General features: G+C 41.2%; 1 protein-coding gene across 1 annotated transcript in view; it reads left to right on the forward strand.

The window, feature by feature from the left end:
* acaa2 (acetyl-CoA acyltransferase 2) overlaps positions 1 to 16,567 on the forward strand; it is a 30,075-nt gene extending 13,508 nt beyond the window's left edge. The window contains 12 exon segments of the mRNA XM_034170711.1: positions 2,733 to 2,899; positions 3,028 to 3,156; positions 3,348 to 3,471; positions 3,589 to 3,663; positions 3,666 to 3,718; positions 3,720 to 3,741; positions 6,605 to 6,783; positions 8,313 to 8,442; positions 15,300 to 15,370; positions 15,491 to 15,645; positions 15,739 to 15,903; positions 16,220 to 16,567. Coding sequence (XP_034026602.1) covers positions 2,733 to 2,899; positions 3,028 to 3,156; positions 3,348 to 3,471; positions 3,589 to 3,663; positions 3,666 to 3,718; positions 3,720 to 3,741; positions 6,605 to 6,783; positions 8,313 to 8,442; positions 15,300 to 15,370; positions 15,491 to 15,645; positions 15,739 to 15,820 — 1,187 coding nt within the window. The 3' untranslated portion in view covers positions 15,821 to 15,903; positions 16,220 to 16,567.
* Positions 16,568 to 19,537: the final 2,970 nt, after the last annotated feature.

Below are 19,537 nucleotides of genomic sequence, written 5' to 3' on the forward strand. Positions count from 1 at the left end.
ACCACTGGACTGACTTTGGTTCAAACAAGCAGTTGTGTAAGGAGACTTGAATGAAGCATTTCACTGGCATTGAGAGCATCAGGTACAACCCCAGTTCCAATGAAGTTGGGACATTGTGAAAATGTAAATAAAAACAGAATTCAATGATTTGCAAGTCCTCGTCAACCTATATTTAATTGAATACACCACAAAGACAAGATATTTAATGTTCAAACTGTTAAACTTTGTTGTTTTTGTGCAAATATTTGGTCATTTTGAAATGGATGCCTGCAACACATTTCAAAAAGTTTGGACAGGGCAACAAAAGACTGGGAAAGTTGATGAATGCTCAAAGAACACCTAATTAGAAACACGTGAGTGTCATGATTGGGTATAAAAGGGGCATCCCCAGAAGGCTCAGCCATACACAAGCAAAGATGGGGCGAGGATCACCACTTTGTGAACAACTGCATGAAAAAATAATCCAGCAGTTTAAGAACAATGTTTTTCAGCATTCAATTGCAAGAAATTTAGGGATTCCAGCATCTACAGTCCATAATATAATCAGAAGATTCAGAGAATCTGGAGAACTTTCTACAGGAAAGCGGCAAGGCCAAAAACCAACATTGAATGCCCGTGACCTTCGATCCCTCAGGCGGCACCGCATTAAAAACTGACATCATTGTGTAAAGGATCTTACCACCTGGGCTCAGTAACACTACAGAAAATCACTTTAACACAGTTCGTTGCTACATGTACAAGTGTAAGTTAAAACTCTACCATGCAAAGTGAAAACCATACATCAACAACATACAGAAACGCCACCACCCTCTCTGGGCCTGACCTCATTTGAAATGGACAGACGCAAAGTGGAAAAGTGTGCGGTGGCCTGATGAGTCCACATGTCACATTCTTTATGGAAATCATGGACGTTGTGTCCTCTGGACAAAAGAGGAAAAAGACCATCCAGATTGTTACCAGCACAAAGTTCAAAAGCCAGCATCTGTGATGGTATGGGGGGTGTGTTAGTGCCCATGGCATGGGCAACTTACACATCTGTGATGGCACCAGAATTTCTGAAAGGTACATCCAGGTTTTGGAGCAACACATGTTGCCATCCAAGCAACATCTTTTCAGGGATTTTTTCAGGGACGTCCCTGCTTATTTCAGCAAGACAATGCCAAGCCACATTCTGCACATGTTACAACAGCGTGGCTTCATAGTAAAAGAGTGTGGGTACTAGACTGGCCTGCCTGCAGTCCAGACCTGTCACCCATTGAAAATGTGTGGTGCATTATGAAGCACAAAATACGACAACGGAGACACCAGACTGTTGAACAACTGAAGTCATATGTCAAGCAAGAGTGGGGAAAGAATTCCACCTACAAAGCTTCAACAATTAGTGTCCTCAGTTCCCAAACGCTTATTGAGTGTTGTTAGAAGGAAAGGTGATGTAACTCAGTGGTAAACGTACTGTCGCACTGTCCCAGCTTTTTTGAAATGTTGTAGGCATCCATTTCAAAATTAGCAAATATTTGCACAAAAACAATAAAATTTATCAGTTTGAACATTAAATATCTTGTCTTTGTGGTGTATTCAATTGAATATGGGTTGAAGAGGATTTGCAAATCATTGTATTCTGTTTTTATTTACATTTTTCACAATGTCCCAACTCAATTAGAATTGGAGTTGTACAACATTTTGGCCATGTGGTGCATTTCTCTGGGTATGATCCAGCATACCAGTGCCTCTGTGTTGAGGACCCCCAATGGCTGGAGAAAACCAAGGACACACCCATGTTTTACCTGGCTGTGGCAAATAGATGCTTTTGAAAGGTGAGGATGGACCAATTGTCTCCCTGCCTGGTTATCATTCACATCCCAAAGCCTTTCTGTGGTGTGGTGGATGATTGCATGGCACAGTGCATGTATTCCGTTGAGAAGCTGTAATGGTTGTTTGTAGAATTTTTCAGTTTTAAGTGTCGGCTAATGGCGTCACCACTGGGATGAATCCTATGCGCCTACCCATCTGAGTGGATGTAAGAAGGAATATGAGCAGAATGAGCAGCTGGCTTTCTTTGGCCTCATTCAATTGGTGTGGGAGCTGTGTTTATTTTGGATCACAACCGACTGACTGGAACATGTTGGAAAACAACCTGGATGACTCCAGTGTCAAAGTAGCTGTTCAGGTTCAGGCCATGAACAGGAGAAAGGAGTTAAACCTAAATGTTGTGGAGATGGTTAAGAACCAGACAAAACCTCCATCCTGCAGGAGCAACCTGGACAAGAGAGACTCCAGGCAGCACGGTGGCTTAGTGATTAGCACTGGTGCCTCACAACAAGAAGGTCATGTGATCGCTTCCTGCCCTTTCTGTGTGGAGTTTGCATGTTCTCTCCGTGTCTCCATGGGTTTTCTCCAGGCACTCTGGTTTCCTCCCACAATCAAAACATGCTTATTTAGGGTCTCTTCCTTTCTCTGCCCCTGACCAAGACAGCGTCTCTTCATCTGGAGTTGGTTCCCAGGCGCTTGACTGTGACTGCCCACTGCTCCTAGTGTTTGGATTGTGTGTAACTGTAATTAGGATGGGTTAAACACAGAGGACAAATTTCATTGTATGTATGTATGTGTACAATGTGTACAATCTTCTTTCTGGACCTGACCGACCAGCCTGATAGATTCTAGTACTGATCTGACAGTTGGTCAGAGGTAGTAATGGCTCCTCCATGTGTTGTAATGCTCTGTTTTTTCTGCAGGTGTCTTTATTGTGGCAGCCAAGCGTACTCCATTTGGTACCTATGGTGGGGTACTGAAGGACCACAGTGCCACAGACCTGGCTGAACATGCAGCCAAAGCTGCTCTTGCTGCAGGAGGTGTCGCACCAGAGCTTATAAACAGTGTCATTGTAGGCAATGTCATGCAGGTATTGTCAAAAAGATCAACAGTCACAGATGTAGCACCATTGTAAGAAAAAGCCTGTGGATTGTTTTCATATGTGTGTTGATGCATATTTTGGATTTGTTCCAGTCTACATTTTAACTTCACTTTCAGAGCTCAGCTGATGCACTGTACATTGCACGACATGTCGGTCTAAGATGTGGCGTGCCTATACCTGTACCTGCTCTCACTGTGAATAGGCTGTGTGGTTCTGGGTTCCAGTCCATCATCAATGGTGCTCAGGTACTCCAGCACAATCATGCAAATGTGCATCATGTTAGTTAATATATAACAAGAAATTTGCCAAAATCCACTTGGTTTGTGATGTACTGTACTCATTATTATTATTATTTATTATTATTGTTGTTGTTGTTGTTATTATTATCCTTAGAACTGTTGACAAACTGAGACTAAAGGAATGTTGTGTGTTGCAGGAGATTTGCCTGAAGGAGTCAGATATTGTTTTGTGTGGTGGCTCAGAAAGTATGAGCCAGGCCCCCCCTACACTGTGCGCAATATACGTTTTTGGTACAAAGTTTGGAGTCGACTGAAGGTTGGATTTTTCTAAATTTTCTTATTTTCAAATTATCAATACAAATCAAAACCGTGGACTACAAACAGCTGTTGTTGAACTCCAAATATTTTGACACTAAGACATAATGTTTTCCTGTTGACCGCTAGAAGACACTTTGTGGGGCAGGACTATGACTGATCTACATGTCAAAATACCGATGGGTATCACAGCAGAAAACTGGCAGAGAAATACAAGATTACACGAGAAGACTGTGACAATTATGCATACCAGGACACAACAACGGTGGAAGGCAGGTGAGAACAACTTCTTCCTTTTTTTAATTTTAATATTTTCATAGTGTCTTTTGTGTGACTATAACTTATTCCTACTGTATAGTAACATCTGCTGGTTCTCCACTCTGGCTCCAGAGTAAGATTTACACTCAACAAAAATATAAACGCACCACTTTTTGGTTTTTGCTCCATTTTGTATGAGATGAACTCAAAGATCTAAACATTTCCACATACAACAATATCACAATTTCCACCTCAATATTGTTTACCAAACCCGTTCTAAATCTGTGATAGTGCAGCACTCTCCTTTTGCTGCGATACATCCATCCCACCTCACAGGTGTGCATATCAAGCTTGTTGATTAGACACATGATTTAGTGCACAGGTGTGCCTTAGACTGTCCACAATTAAAAGGCCACTCTGAAAGGTGCAGTTTTGTTTCTATTGGGGGGGATACCAGTCAGTATCTGGATGTGACCACCATTTGCCTCATGCAGTGCAACACATCTCCTTCGCGTAGAGTGATCCGGTTTGTCAATTGTGGACTGTGGAATGTTGGTCCACTCCTCTTCAATGGCTGTGCAAAGTTGCTGGATATTGGCAGGAAACTGGTACACGCTGTCGTATACGCCAGTCAGAGCATCCCAAACATGCTCAATGGGTGACATGTCCGGTGAGTATGCCGGCCATGCAAGAACTGGGACATTTTCAGCTTCCAAGAATTGTGTACAGATCCTTGCAACATGGGACCGTGCATTATCCTGCTGCAACATGAGGTGATGTTCTTGGATGTATGGCACAACAATGGGCCTCAGGATCTCGTCACGGTATCTCTGTGCATTCAAAATGCCATCAATGAAATGCACCTGTGTTCTTCATCCATAACAGACGCCTGCCCGTACCATAACCCCACCACCCCCATGGGCCACTCGATACCACAACACTGACATCAGAAACGCCTCACCCACACGACACCACACACGCTGTCTGCCATCTGCCCTGGACAGTGTGAACCGGGATTCATCCGTGAAGAGAACACCTCTCCAACGTGCCACACGCCAGCGAATGTGAGCATTTGCCACTCAAGTCGATTACAACGACGAACTGGAGTCAGGTCGAGACCCCGATGAGGACGACGAGCATGCAAGATGAGCTTCCCTGAGACGGTTTCTGATAGTTTGTGCAGAATCTTTTGTTATGCAAACGATTGTTTCAGCAGCTGTCCGAGTGGCTGGTCTCAGACCTGATCTTGGAGGTGAACATGCTGGATGTGGAGGTCCTGGGTGGTGTGGTTACACGTGGTCTGCGGTTGTGAGGCTGGTTGGATGTACCTGCCAAATTCTCTGAAACGCCTTTGGAGATGGCTTATGGTAGCGAAATGAACATTCAATACACGAGCAACAGCTCTGGTTGACATTCCTGCTGTCAGCATGCCAATTGCACGCTCCTCAAATCTTGCAACATCTGTTGGCATTGTGCTGTGTGATAAAACTGCACCTTCAGAGTGGCCTTTTATTGTGGGCAGTCTAAGGCACACTGTGCACTAATCATGGTGTCCTAATCAGCATCTTGGTATGGCACACCTGTGAGGTGGGATGGATTATCTCAGTAAAGGAGAAGTGCTCACTATCACAGATTTAGACTGGTTTGTGAACAATATTTGAGGGACATGGTGCTATTGTGTATGTGGAAAAAGTTTTAGATCTTTGAGTTATCTCATAAAAATGGAGCAAAACCAAAAGTGTTGCGTTTATATTTTTGTTGAGTGTATATAGGCCCCGAGGCCCAATGGGCCAGTGCTTATATCCGGATTCCATAGTGTGAAGCACATGAGTCAAATCTCCCTGGATTGGATGTATCCCATTTACAGCTATATGGGTGGATTGAGACTATGCAGAGTAAAGGCTTGATGTATGTGAAGGTTTTATTGCATTTAAAACATGTGCAAACACCATAGCATTTGCAAAAAATGTTCATGCTGATTTACTAAGGGTAGTATCTCACTGGGCTGCAACTGTTGGACAGCAGCTGGAGATGCAAATTAGCAACCAAACACATGAACAAGCAACAGTTTCCCAGTTCTATCTCACTAACTTGGCCACTCGCACCTGTTATTATCCATGTGAATAGACTGTGGAAATTCCCATATTGTACCAGTAATACAGCGCACTCACTGACAGCACTCCTCCACGCGCTGGACCAGGCCTCTTCTCTGTGACACAGCGATGTCCAGCAATGCTTTGGGGGTGTGCATCCTTGATTTGATTTGATTATTTATCAATAATGTTCTTACTCCCTTTGGTTGTTCCCTTGTTTTTTTTTTTTCACTGGGAGTCTCCACAGCAGATCGAGGTGGAGCTGCGCGTTGAAAGCATCTTCCAGTGGAAAGACAACTGTGAGCACAGCTGTGTGCTTTCCACTGGCAGAACACAGCATAATTATTCACCAGGTTACTTGAATATTGTGGATGAATGATAAATTAAATGTTTGAAATGTATTTTTATTTATTTTTTTTTTTTACACATTGCCTTGTGTGTGAACCAACTCAGTTATGTGGCAGTCAGTGCTGCTTAACAAAGCACAGTGCAAGTAGTTGCATGTGGCTAATTCAATTTCATTTGCGTTTATGGCATTAACGCCAAAGTGCCTCATTTACATACTGCTGTCTACGTCACGTGGCCACACCACCACCGGTTTTGCAGAGTTAGTCTTAGTAAATCATGTGGAAGAAACTGTCTCCACCCCAATGTGCAAAAGTTTGGATGCCGACAAAATTTAGCACTTGTTCCCTCATATGTTACTAAATCACTAAATACACTAAGCTACCTGCTCTTACACGCTGGTCAAGACAAGCTAATTTTTTTTCTCCGCTTCCAATCTTCAGCACACGAGGCTGGTTTACTTCACAGCAGAAATTGCTCCCCATGATGTAAAAAACTAAGAAAGCAAGCTACCATGAACCAGGATGAACCCCCTCGTCCTCAGACAACACTGGAACAAATGGCCCTCAAACTGCCAACCGTCTTCAAGAAGGAAGGGACAGTTACCGCTGCGAATGCATCGGTGAGTGTACATCTTCTGGCTTCTCACCATAATGCAACATAATATGTTTTTTAGTTTAATTCAAATCATTTCCAAATGTCAGGATAAATCATGTATTTTATGTGAAATATTCCAGATGCAACACAGTCATTCTTAAAATTTGAGACTATTTATTGTGGAACATGGTTTTTAAAAAGTCAGGAAATGTAACAAATGATCCGGGCCCCCCTTGGTACCAGCAAATAATTTAACAAGATAAATATCAGTAGGCAGAAGCGCGTGTATTGATACACCTTTCTTTATATTCCTTGATACTATTTCTGATATATCTGCTTTTCCCCCAAGTTTTCCCCATCTGTAGCTTGATTTTTTTAGATTTTTGCAAATTTATTAAAAACAAACAACTAACAAATCACATGTATCTAAGTATTCACAGCCTTTGCCATGAAGCTCAAGATTGCGCTCAGGTGCATCCTGTTTCCACTGATCACCCTTGACATGTTTCTACAACTTAATTGGAGTCCATCTGGGGTGAATTCAGCTGATTGGACAATGATTTGGAAAGACACACACCTGTCTACATATAAGGTCCCACAGTTGACGGTGGATGTCAGAGCACAAACCAAACATAAACCAAGCATTTTCCAATTGAATATTACTTCTGTCCTCAAACTTTCCATCTCTGACACAAAATATAAAAACGAAACATGGCACTGTGTTGATTGTTGTTAGGAATCATTGTTTGTGCATAAAAGGTAATATTGTGAAATTCCGAAATTTTTGACACTTGCACTGACATACTGGCCACGTTATTAGGGAGTCGAATGAGTTTTAATAACAGTGTGTTTATAATGTACATAGAGAACAATAAACCGATAACCAGCAGCAACATTGTTGATTATTTTATCATCTAACATAATTTGTTTTATGTTAACAGGGCTTTTTAGATTAACTCGTACATAAAGGTTGCTGATTTACTAGTGTTTACAAAAAACACTAGTAAATCAGCAAGCTTAGCTGTTGGTTGCTGATTTACATTAAATCCATGGATGCTGATGCATTCAGTAACATCAGAGCAACAGCTCTCTGTGCACTTGGGGTTGATTTTTCAGTTTGGTTTTAAGTACTCTTCCAAACTACTTGTTTTTGTTTGTTTGTTTTTAAAAAGGATCATGCTCTGAGTTGTTTGCGATGCTGCATAAAATGGTGTTTCCTTCAAAATATCAAAACCTTGCCATATATTAGACAAAAAAGATGAAATGCCAACACATTTCTGCATGTCTTTCCACCTCTTCTTCCCTCCTGGCAGAGGAATACTTTAAAGATATCCAGGATGCTGCATTTCAGTGCTGTGAAAACACCAACTTTCATTAGTGCTGGCTGCACTGGTTATTTTACCTCCACAAAAATGGGACCCTTTAAGGATTTATAGTGACTTCTTTTTCTAACATTTGAAATGTGGTAAAGTTATCATTATATTGAAATGCCATTTGAGCATTTTCTTGTTTCTGTTGAAACTTTACAAAGTTCTGGGTGCTCCTTATCCCCAGGGTGTGTCTGATGGTGCAAGTGCAGTAGTGATTGCAAGTGAAGATGCACTGAAAGAGCACAATCTCACTCCACTTGCCAGACTTGTTGCCTATCATGTGTCAGGCTGTGACCCAAGTATTATGGGAATTGGTGAGTAAATATTAAAGCATAACAGTCATTGGAGTGGTAGAGAAAAAAAGAAATATGTTTCATTTAGGAGTCTTGGCTCTGACATCACAAACAAAAGAAAAGCCACTGAAGGGGGAAATATAATGAAGGCGATCAGCTCGCCTAAGTAATGTGTGAAGTACGCTCATTCTGACCGTAATTGTTTCCATTATAGAGGTGATTCCCAAAGTGTGCTGGGCAGTGAAGATACTGTGTGTGAGCCAAGAGAGGTCTTTGAAAATTAATAAAAACATCTTTGATTTTTAATTTAGTAAAAAAAGTTTAAAATTACATCATTTACCATTATTTAGAAAATGTAATAAAACAAGACCATAGGATTTAAATTGAGCATTATTTCTCGTGTGTGCGTAAAATGGCTGTCAAAATATTATTTAGCTTATTACAGCACTTATAACGCATCAATTAAAAAAAAAACTAAATTAATCTCGCTTTGATCCATTTTGTTTTGACATCACTTACTTAATCTGTAAATAGTCAGGGGTGGTAGCAAAGTGGTTAGTGCACTTGGTTTCAGTGCGGAAGGTTCCTGGAAGGGTAAAACCCTGCCACATTTCTCCATGTAAAGGCCCTGTCACACCTTGATGATTTAGCCAGCGTATGCCTGCTGTCTTAAAAACACGGGTGCACGCTGTCGTACGTCTAATAAGTGAATGCAGCTGTCACACCTGACGATTATCCAACATCTGCTGACAGCCCCGTTTCAACCCAGTGGTTATGTGCACCGTGTGGTGCACATCAGAAACAGAGTAATTTAACATTATTTTATTTTTTTAATTTTCATTTTTTATCTTGGTGCACCATTTTCATTGTATACAGAATGCTGATGAGTGGACTGGCTGTGGGAAACACTGCCATGAATGAATGGAGGGCTGTCTCTTTAAATGTTGAAAGCGCCTGATCAGCGGACCTGATCAGGTCTGATCATTCGCTGATCAGGTCATCACAGACCTGAATAATAAAATGCTGTGATGATTTAAACTTTTAAAACACCAGTCGACCACGATCAGGTGTGATGTAAATGAAGTGCTGTGTGATCTGTCAGTGTGGTGATTACCGACAGCCACAGCACTTTAAATGTTTAAACACTGCATTAATCAGGCGCGATCAACCTGATCATACCACAGCGATGGCGCTTTAAAAGTTTTAATCATCACAGCGCTTCTGTGTGATCAGAGAACGCGACGCAGGCATTCTCTGTGAAACGCACCTGCAGCAGAAAAAAAAACACAGAGGGGCTTGCTTTAAAATGCTACGTTTCCAGCCACAAATTAACGGATTTTCCGAGGTCATTTTCAAAAATCAGGGGCTTTATGTGGATTTGTGTCCGTCGGTGGTGGTGAATTGGACTGAAATGAACAAGTCAGATTTACTCTGTGTATGAATGAAACAGTCATTCTGTATAAGGACCGCAACTTTCAGCCAATCAGTGGCCAGCATTAATGGACGGATTTAGTAAATTACAAGAAACATGCCAACAACAGTGGTGGGCACAGATCCGCTAACCGCTAATTATTGAATCTAATGTTTTCATTATTGGATTAGCTTTTCAGATAATTTTGAAAACCATCAGCGGACTAATTATCTTCCGAAAAATTTTGGTCCGATAATTTTTAGACCGCTAACATTTATAAATATAAAGCCTGACATCAAAGATTTGAGTGTAGTAGATGGGCAGTTCTCTCCTCTGCAAACAAAAAAACTAATTTCTTTTGACCCCATACTAGTTTGCTGGCAATGTCACCCAAGTCATTCAGAGGCATACAGTTTTAACTTATGGTTAACATTTTAACCAAACTCATTTCAGACAAGTTATTTAAATTAATGTCATGTCTGAAGTTTTATAAAGTGAAAATATCAGCTATATATTTTAAGCCCCTTTCACATTGGTGTATTCGTAGAGCTGCGTATTGTGGTGTTGTCTTTAATTTCAATACGCCCAAAATGCGCGCGCACTCAGCCTTTTTCCGTGTTCGTAGATCTGCTTGCAGCTGTGTGTGTTCACTTTTTAATGTGTGCACACAGTCATGTGTAGCCCTTGCCGCTATTTAAAACCAGTTCATTCCTCCTGGCTGTGCAGAACACATCACTGCACTTGGAAAACAGTGGACTGTATCATGAGGGTTTTACAGTTTCATTACTGCCGTGTATGTAGCCAAAGCTGCTATTTTCTGCCTCTGTGGAAGTGCACTCTGTTCTCTACTGCACGATGTGGTGCATGTCAGAAACAGTCATTTAACATTATTATTTTTATTTATTATTATTTTTTTGTCTCTGTGGATCATTTTCATTGTGTACAGATGCTGCTGAGTGTGGCTGTAGTAAAAGCTGCTGTGAATGAAGCGCTGTGACTCGTTAAACTTTTAAACCTCCTAAACTACCTTTTTAAACCTGATTTGATCAGACCTGATCGATCAGGACATCTGATCGTCACAGCGCGTATTCAGGTTTGATCAGACCTGATCGATCAGAGCGTTTGATGATCCCACTGACATGCAGCGACGAGGCTTTTATTTTAAAGTCACAGCGCATATTGTTTGATCAGACACAGAGGGAAAGAGAGACAGACAGACAGACAGAGAGAGAGACATGCTGTTTCTGGATTTCTGAGTTGAGGTTCGATTCCCTGTTCTGAGCACACAGAGGTGCTGTGGGCTGTGTGATCCTGTTCTCATGTTCTCAGCTGATTCCTCTAGATTCACGCACTCAGTTTTTGGTTGTGTACAGGAGCGCCGTGTTGCACAGACTTGTATGCAGTAACGCTGTGCTGCACAGACCTGCTTAAAACTGTGTCCATTGCTCTACACTGAAGAAACATAAACAATAAACATGTTTAATTTCTTCAGTCCTATGCGCGTAACCCTCAACATACTGCTGTGTAGGGAGCAAAAACTCGATGCAGAGCTGCTAAAAGTGGGCGGAGAGCTGCTCAGCTCAGCATAGATGATACGCCGCTACGCCGCAATGAGCAGCTCTACGAATACGCCAATGTGAAAGGGGCTTTAGTTTTAAAGTATTGCACTAATTTTGAAGGTTTTAGTGTGGACATTGCTGTGTCCAGGTGCATTATGGGTAATCTCAGTACAGTCACGACAGGAGAAATGCATTTGAGACGCTCTGATCAGGCTCCACACGGACAACAGCAGTAAACCCTAAATTGTGCCAAAAGCTCTCGTGAATATATTCTCTGGGTTTATAGACATTGTTATTGAGGTTGTTTTATCTAAAAATGCCAGAAGAAGCTCAGGTTGCTTCTCCATTATTTTCAATTAGAATCATTGTGAGCTGCAGCGCTCCATGTTTGTTCTTTAACGTCTTGCTTTTGTCAAACACTGACTGTCTTCTTTGTTCCAGAGTAATATATATATAAGATGTCTGAAATTCAGTTTGCGTTTATTAAATTCCACACATCTTAAACGTAGCAGACACAGACTGATTATTTATTTGGAATATTTGCTTTAGCAAGTTTTCAGAGTCTCTACTACCATCTACTGGCCAGCAGTATTTGCCCTAAGTACTAAGCGTCTGGGCACCAGTAGATGGCAGTGTTCTATTTATTTTGACACCAGTTTTATATATATAATCACAACTTGGCTTTGTTTTACAAATACCTTTTTTTACAAATAAAAAATGGCATATTTTACAAAAGCACATTTATATGTAAACACCAACACACACCTCACATTATCTTGTTGGCTTTTACATAGATTGAATGAGTCAACTAATCAGTGTTAACGGAGGCACATTTTACCCATAATCCCTTTGGCATCTGTCTCTGTTTGTTACAAAACTTCAGAATTAGTGCAATATTTAAAATTAAAAGATATATATTTTAACTTTGTACAAATGACAGAATTGACATTAATGGAGTTATTCTATCCTTATTAATTTTATTTATAAATCAAAACCATAAGTCAGCACTGCTTTATTTTCCAAGACCTCCGCCTCACTGCGACACTGCTATTGAGTAGAGAGTTGAGCTTCGCTGCTCCTCTCAGCTGCTTCCCTGCTGTAAGCTATGTGGTAAACAGGAGCTTCCAGCAGAGGGCAGGACGCACAAAGACAGAAGTGCTGACTTATTATTTGGGTCTGTGGTTGTCTTTGACGCTACCAGAAGCGATTCACCTTGTTAGTTGCAAGTGTACCGGAGACAATACTAAAAGTTATCAGTTAGCTGTAGCTTCCAATAATTTTTTGGGTGGTTTATCGGTTTCGCTTCATAAAAAATAACTTTTCAGTTAGCTGATTATCTGTTATCAAAGCTAACTTTTGGTTAGCTGTGCCCACCACTGGCCAACAATCACATAACTTACCTACAACTTATGTCCCGCATGTGTGGGACGTATGAGTTGCACACTGGCATGCGTTGAAAATTTTCAGTATGCCCAAATTTTTTTTGAGGAGCTCAGCTTATTAGGACGTACATCAGTGAGATTCAGTGTGCTTCAGCGTCCTCTTAATTTATAAAAAAAACTTACCCTTAACTTAACTGAACTTATGCCAGCATTTTTTAATACGATTGGCATACACTGGCTAAATCGTCAAGGTGTGACAAGGCCTTAATGTGGAGTTACGTCAGAAAGAGCATCCGGAGTAAAACTTGTGCCAATTCAACATGCATTACCACCTCAGGTTTGCTGTAGCGACCTCGAATGCAAACAAAGCAGCCAAAGGGACTGACTTTACTTTGTAGGTAAGTGAAGAGTGTTACTGATATGGGGACACTTTCTGCTTTTGAACATTTTGTCAAACCTGCCCAGTACCCAGTGCTTATTTGTTTTGAATGTACATGTCTTTCAACACATTAGTGTGGTTTTGCACATCCGCAGGGCACAGATGAACTAACTGTTCATCTGTTGTTCTCTGATGTTAAAGTTCCTTTGGGTTCTCAATTTTTTCACTCTGGGTCACCACAGCTAATCAAAGGCAGATCTGCATGTTGATTTGGCACAAGTGTTATACCAAGCATGAAGTCAAAGGAATAGGAGACCGTAGTCTTGTTTGAACCCTCCATGATATTGCGTTTGATATTGCGATTGACTACTTACGGAGACCTCCATTTAATACAGTGAGGAAAATAAGTATTTGAACACCCTGCGATTTTGCGAGTTCTCCCACTTAGAAATCATGGAGGGGTCTGAAATTTTTATCTTAGGTGCATGTCCACTGTGAGAGACATAAACTAAAAAAAAAAATCCAGAAATCACATTGTATGATTTTTTTGAATAATTTATTTGTATGTTACTGCTGCAAATAAGTATTTCAACACCTGTGAAAATCAATGTTAATATTTGGTACAGTAGCCTTTGTTTGCAATTACAGAGGTCAACGTTCCTGTAGTTTTTCACCAGGTTTGCACACACTGCAGCAGGGATTTTGGTCACTCCTCCATACAGATCTTCTCCAATCTTTCAGGTTTGGAGTTTCGCTCCCTCCAAAGATTTTCTATTGAGTTTCAGGTCTGGAGACTGGCCAGGCCACTCCAAGACCTTGAAATGCTTCTTACTGAGCCCCTCCTTAGTTGCCCTGGCTGTGTGTTTTGGGTCATTGTCATGCTGGAAGACTCAGCCATGACCCATCTACAATGCTTTTACTGAGGGAAGAAGGTTGTTTGCCAAAATCTTGCAATACATGACCCCATCCATCCTCCCTTCAATATGGTGCAGTCGTCCTGTCCCCTTTGCAGAATAACACCCCCAGAGTATGATGTTTCCACCCCCATGCTTCACGGTTGGGATGGTTTCTTGGGGTTGTTTCTAAACATGGTAAGCTCTATTCTGGTCTTATCTGACCACATGACCCTTCTCACCATGCCTCCTCTGGATCATCCAGATGGTCACTGGTGAACTTCAACGGGCCTGGACATGTGCTGGCTTGAGCAGAGGGACCTTGCTGCCCTGCAGGATTTTAAAGCATGACAGCATCATGTGTTACTAATGTAATCTTTGTGACTGTGGTCCCAGCTCTCTTCAGGTCATTGATCAGGTCCTCCTGTGTAGTTCTGAGCTTTCTCAGAATCATCCTTACCCCACAAAGTGAGATCTTGCATGGAATCCCAGACCGAGGGAGATTGACAGTCATCTTGTGTTTCTTCCACTTTCTAATAAATAATCATAACAGTTGTTGTCTTCTGCCAAGCTGCTTGCCTGTTGTCCTGTAGTCCATCCCAGCCTTGTGCAGGTCTACAGTTTTGTCCCCGGTGTCCTTAGACAGCTCTTTGGTCTTGGCTGTGGTGGACAGGTTGAAGTGTGATTGATTGAGTGTATGAACAGGTGTCTTTTATACAGGTAACAAGTTCAAACAAGTGCAGTTAATACAGGTAAAGAGTGCAGAATAAGAGGGCTTCTTAAAGAAAAATTAACAGGTCTGTGTGAGCCAGAATTCTTGCTGGTTGGCAGGTGTTCAAATACTGATTTGCAGCAGTAACATACAAATAAATTATAAAAAAATCATACATTGTGATTTCCGGAATTTTTTTTTTTAGATTATGTCTCTTTCAGACCCCTCCATGATTTCTAAGTTGGAGAACTTGCAAAACCGCAGGGTGTTCAAATACTTATTTTCCTCACTGTTAATGAATGCTCACAATAAAAACCTACTGTTTTTTGTACTTGAACAAATGTCACATATCATTGTGTTAGTTTTCACTGAAACCAGTCAGGTTTATATTTTAAAATGTCTGACCAGATAACTTGCATGCAATCCATTTCTAGTGTTAAAACGGTTTTTAGTGGAGTTCTCTTGCATACAATGGCCAAATAAAATACTATTTTACAATTTTGGTCATGTGTGTAATAGTAATAATGCTTTAATTACCACAGGCCCAGTTCCAGCAGTTACAGAAGTTATGAAAAAAGCAGGCCTTTCTCTCCCTGACATGGATCTAGTGGAGGTATGCCCCTATAGCAGCATTAACATGCATCATGCGTTGTTGTCTTCCTTGTTGAGTTTATTATGTTTGTTGTGTTATTGTGTTAGAAGGTGGTTATTATGGTGTCACTTGGGTTCACAGGTGAATGAAGCTTTTGCACCGCAGTATCTGGCTGTTTCCAAGGCTCTTGGATTGGATCCAGAAAAGAGCAACGTTAACGGTGGTGCGATCGCCATTGGACACCCTCTTGCTGCATCAGGAACACGCATTACTAGTCACCTCGTTCATGAGCTCAGGTAACATTATCATTGCTAACATTATGCACAGTATGTCATTTGAGTTGTTGGTAATCTTTGATACCTTGAAATAATAAATATTCTTTTATGCAGACGGCGAGGGGGCAGATATGCTGTTGGCTCTGCCTGTATTGGTGGTGGCCAGGGCATTGCCATCATCCTTGAAAAGTGCTGATTAAAGAAGAAGATGCTGATGTGTTCAAAAGAACCCCTGGATTAGAACATGATGAACCTTGGCATATAGTCAAGATTAGAAGAGCGCTGGCATTTGCCTTAAAATATTTATCATGCTCTAAATTAGGTATTGGTTCTTGTTACAAGTGTGCCTGCAACAAATATTGGTATTTACAGAGCTTATGTGTACCAAGGCACTCGTCTTCAGGTAAGTTTAAAATTCCATTATTTTGATGGGCAAATTTACATGTTAAAATCAAACTTTGACACGTTTCAGCGTCAAGCCTTTGTCAGGAAATGGACAAACAGCTGAGTCAAGTTTTAACATGCGAGTTTAGCAGCAGGTGCAGACATTTAGCCCATCAGTCTGCCAGTGGCAGTCATAATCACTATGTTAAATTTTGTCAAAAATCAGACGGACAGCAGGGGTCTTATCCCCAACCCAGCAGAATAACAGTCCATTGCCACAGTGATACATTAATTAAATGAAAAAGATGTACCCCACACAATTCATACACTGATGTATAAAATACATACCTTATGCCACAAATGTTTCCAAGGCACCTTAGAGGAAACTTTTGAGGAAATTACTAAATTGTAGGTCTTCAATAAGACCTGGCTAATAGGTCACCCTCAACTGGAACATCCAAAAACTTTCACTGATTTGTTTTATCATATTGCTTCCGAGTATGGAATGTGGTATATGATCAATAACTAGCTCTCAGAATAGAAGGGCCGCTGTAACATTTTTATTTAAAATGGCGAGCCATTGGCTAGTCATCATTATTTGTCCTTATTGCATACTTATCAGACACTCTAGTAAGTAAAGTTTATTTATATAGCAATTTGCCAGATAAAAATCACAAAGTGCTTCACATAAGAACACAGAAATTAAAAACAGCAGAAACACAAAAGTAGGTAAAAGCCAGCCTATACAAATAGGTCTTGACCTTCACGTTAGGTTTTGACAGAGTCCACAGAGCGTAGGTCAAAAGGCAGTGCATTCTACAATTTAGGTGCCACAACCTCGAATGCACAGTCTCCCCTGGTCTTCCGCTGTGACCTAGGCACAACCAACAGGCCCAGGTCCGAAGATCTCAGAGACCTGCTTATTATAACACATGGGTATAAAACTTCAGTGATGTGAGTTGGCATTTGACTGTGCAGGGCTCTAAAAGTCAGCACCAGAATTTTAAATTGCAGTCTGAAATGGATGAGGAGCCAGTTTAAGGTGGACAGAATCGGTGTTACATGGGACCTCTTTGATGACCCTGTAAGAAGCCTTGCCACTGCCTTCTGGGCCCTTTGTAAGGGGTCCAGAGAGGCCTTGCTAAGGCTAATGAACGAGTTACAGTAATCAAGACGCGAGGAGACAAATGCATGAATAATCTCCTCCAACTCAGCCCTAGACGCAGTGCTGCTCAGACGGCAATAATACACAAATGAAAGAAACAAGATTGTGCCAGGCGGGTAACATATGTGTCAAAGTTGAGGGAATGATCAAACATAACACACATTTATCACTGCTGAGCATGCAAAAGGGGCCAGAGAGCCAAGGATCCTAACCACAGAGGGAACAAACTCATCAGGGGCACAAACAAGGACCTCGGTTTTTGCTGTATTAAGAGACAAATAACAAATAGCCGCCATCCATCCTCCAATAACCTCAACACAGTTCTAAAAAACAGATACTCTAGTAACCTTTTGAGGAGTAAATGAAATATCCAACTGGATGTTATCAACATAACAGTGATATGAAACATCTTTAAAAGAGCTCAAGACATGACCATCCATCCATTTCATCCATCCATTTTCTTCCGCTTTATCCGGAGTCGGGTCGCGGGGGCAGCAGCTCAAGCAAAGCCGCCCAGACCTCCCGATCCACACACACCTCCCCCGGCTCCTCCGGGGGAACCCCAAGGCGTTTCCAAGCCAGCCAAGAGATATAGTCCCTCCAACGTGTCCTGGGTCTTCCCTGGGGCCTCCTCCCAATGGGATGTGCCCGGAACACCTCTCCAGCAAGGCGTCCAGGGGGCATCCGGAAAAAGCCACCTCAGCTGACTCCTTTCGACGTGGAAGAGCAGCGGCTTGACTCCGAGCTTCAAGACGTGACCAATTGGGAGCAAATACAAAACAAATAAAGTAGGTCCCAGAACAGAGCCCTGAGGTACACCACAGGATAGCATGGCAGAAGAAGACATAAATTTGTTGTAGCAACAGCAAAACACCTGTTAGAAAGGTAAGCTGCAAACCCAGAGATGCCCACCCAAGTCCTTAGTCTCTATATTAAAACACCTGTCAAAAGCTGCAGAGAGATCCAAAAGAACAAGTACAGAATATTCACCTGCATATCTACACATTAAAATATCATTATCATCTTACAGACTTTTACATTTGACCGCATTAGAGCAGTGATTGCACTGACCACACTGGAAACTGTCACAGTGTTTGGATGGGAGCCAGGTACTTTAGGCGGGGCTCCTGGTAAATTCAAGCCTATCACTCAAAGTAGGTGAACGCTTAAAGCTAAAAATGGGAGCCTCTGAGAGGATATTTCTTAATGAGGCGTCACTGTGAATTATCTGAACTCGACACAAACATTAACCTGCAGATGTTATACAGAAGGCTACATCTCAAAGCCTCGTATAGTATGAGCTGTTGCCCCTCAGTAACTGTTAATGACTCTGATAAAACTGAACCACAAGGGACTTTTTGCTAAGAAAGTTGGTTTTGAAGTTGAGAAGCTTTTGGACCTTAAAGTTGATGGCAACCTATTATCCAGGTTTTAATGAAATCTAGAATTTAGTCATTTCTTCTAAAGACTATTTGCGGTATACGTATTACTTCATATGTGTGTTGGGTGGGATCTGTATTTCTCATTGTATCAATGGACTTTTACTTTGCTGAGTTGGGTATAAGGCCCCCTGCTGCTCGTCAGATTTTTTTTTTTTTTTTTTGTACAGCAATTTGACACTGATTAGATTGTGACGGCCATTGGTAGATTAATAGCAGTGATGTTTAAACCTGAGTTGTAGCAGTTGTTTGCTCATTTACCAAAGGAGGCTTAATGCCAGAGCACGTCAAGGTGCTTGATTTTTAATATGTAAACTTGCCCATCAAAATAAAAGCATTTTAAACTTCTCTAAAGATCAATGCCTTAGTACACATAAGTGCTTGTTAATACTAACCTTTCAGTTTTCCAAAAATTTGTATTTCTGTGAAAATGTCAATAAAACACTTCTTTTGATGGAAACAGTGTGTTTATGTATATTTGTGTGTGTGTGTGTGTGTGTATATATATATATATATATATATATATATATATATATATATATATATATATATACATAACAGAGGCCTGGGAGTTTGAGGGTTACATGCAGTATCTTAATTGTTCGCAGGACTGCACACTTCTGGACAGAGACCTCTGATGTGCCTGGAAACTGTTCAAGCCACATTCCAATTTGGGGGTTACAGCTCCTAGTGCTCCTATTACCACTGGGGCCACTTTAGACTTTACCTTCCACATCTGTTCCAGTTACTCCTTCAGCCCTTGGCACTTCTCTGTTTTCTCGTGTTCCTTTCTGATGTTGCTGTTGCAATACCATACTGTGTGAGAATAACACCTTAGTATCCAGTGAGTCTACTTCAACCCTTGTGAATTGAAAAAAGGCTGATTTTTATTATTATTATAACAATGAATGGAGTACCAATCGAG

This window comes from Thalassophryne amazonica, chromosome 5 (assembly GCF_902500255.1).
Source record: "Thalassophryne amazonica chromosome 5, fThaAma1.1, whole genome shotgun sequence".
Classification (NCBI taxonomy): Eukaryota; Metazoa; Chordata; class Actinopteri; order Batrachoidiformes; family Batrachoididae; genus Thalassophryne; species Thalassophryne amazonica.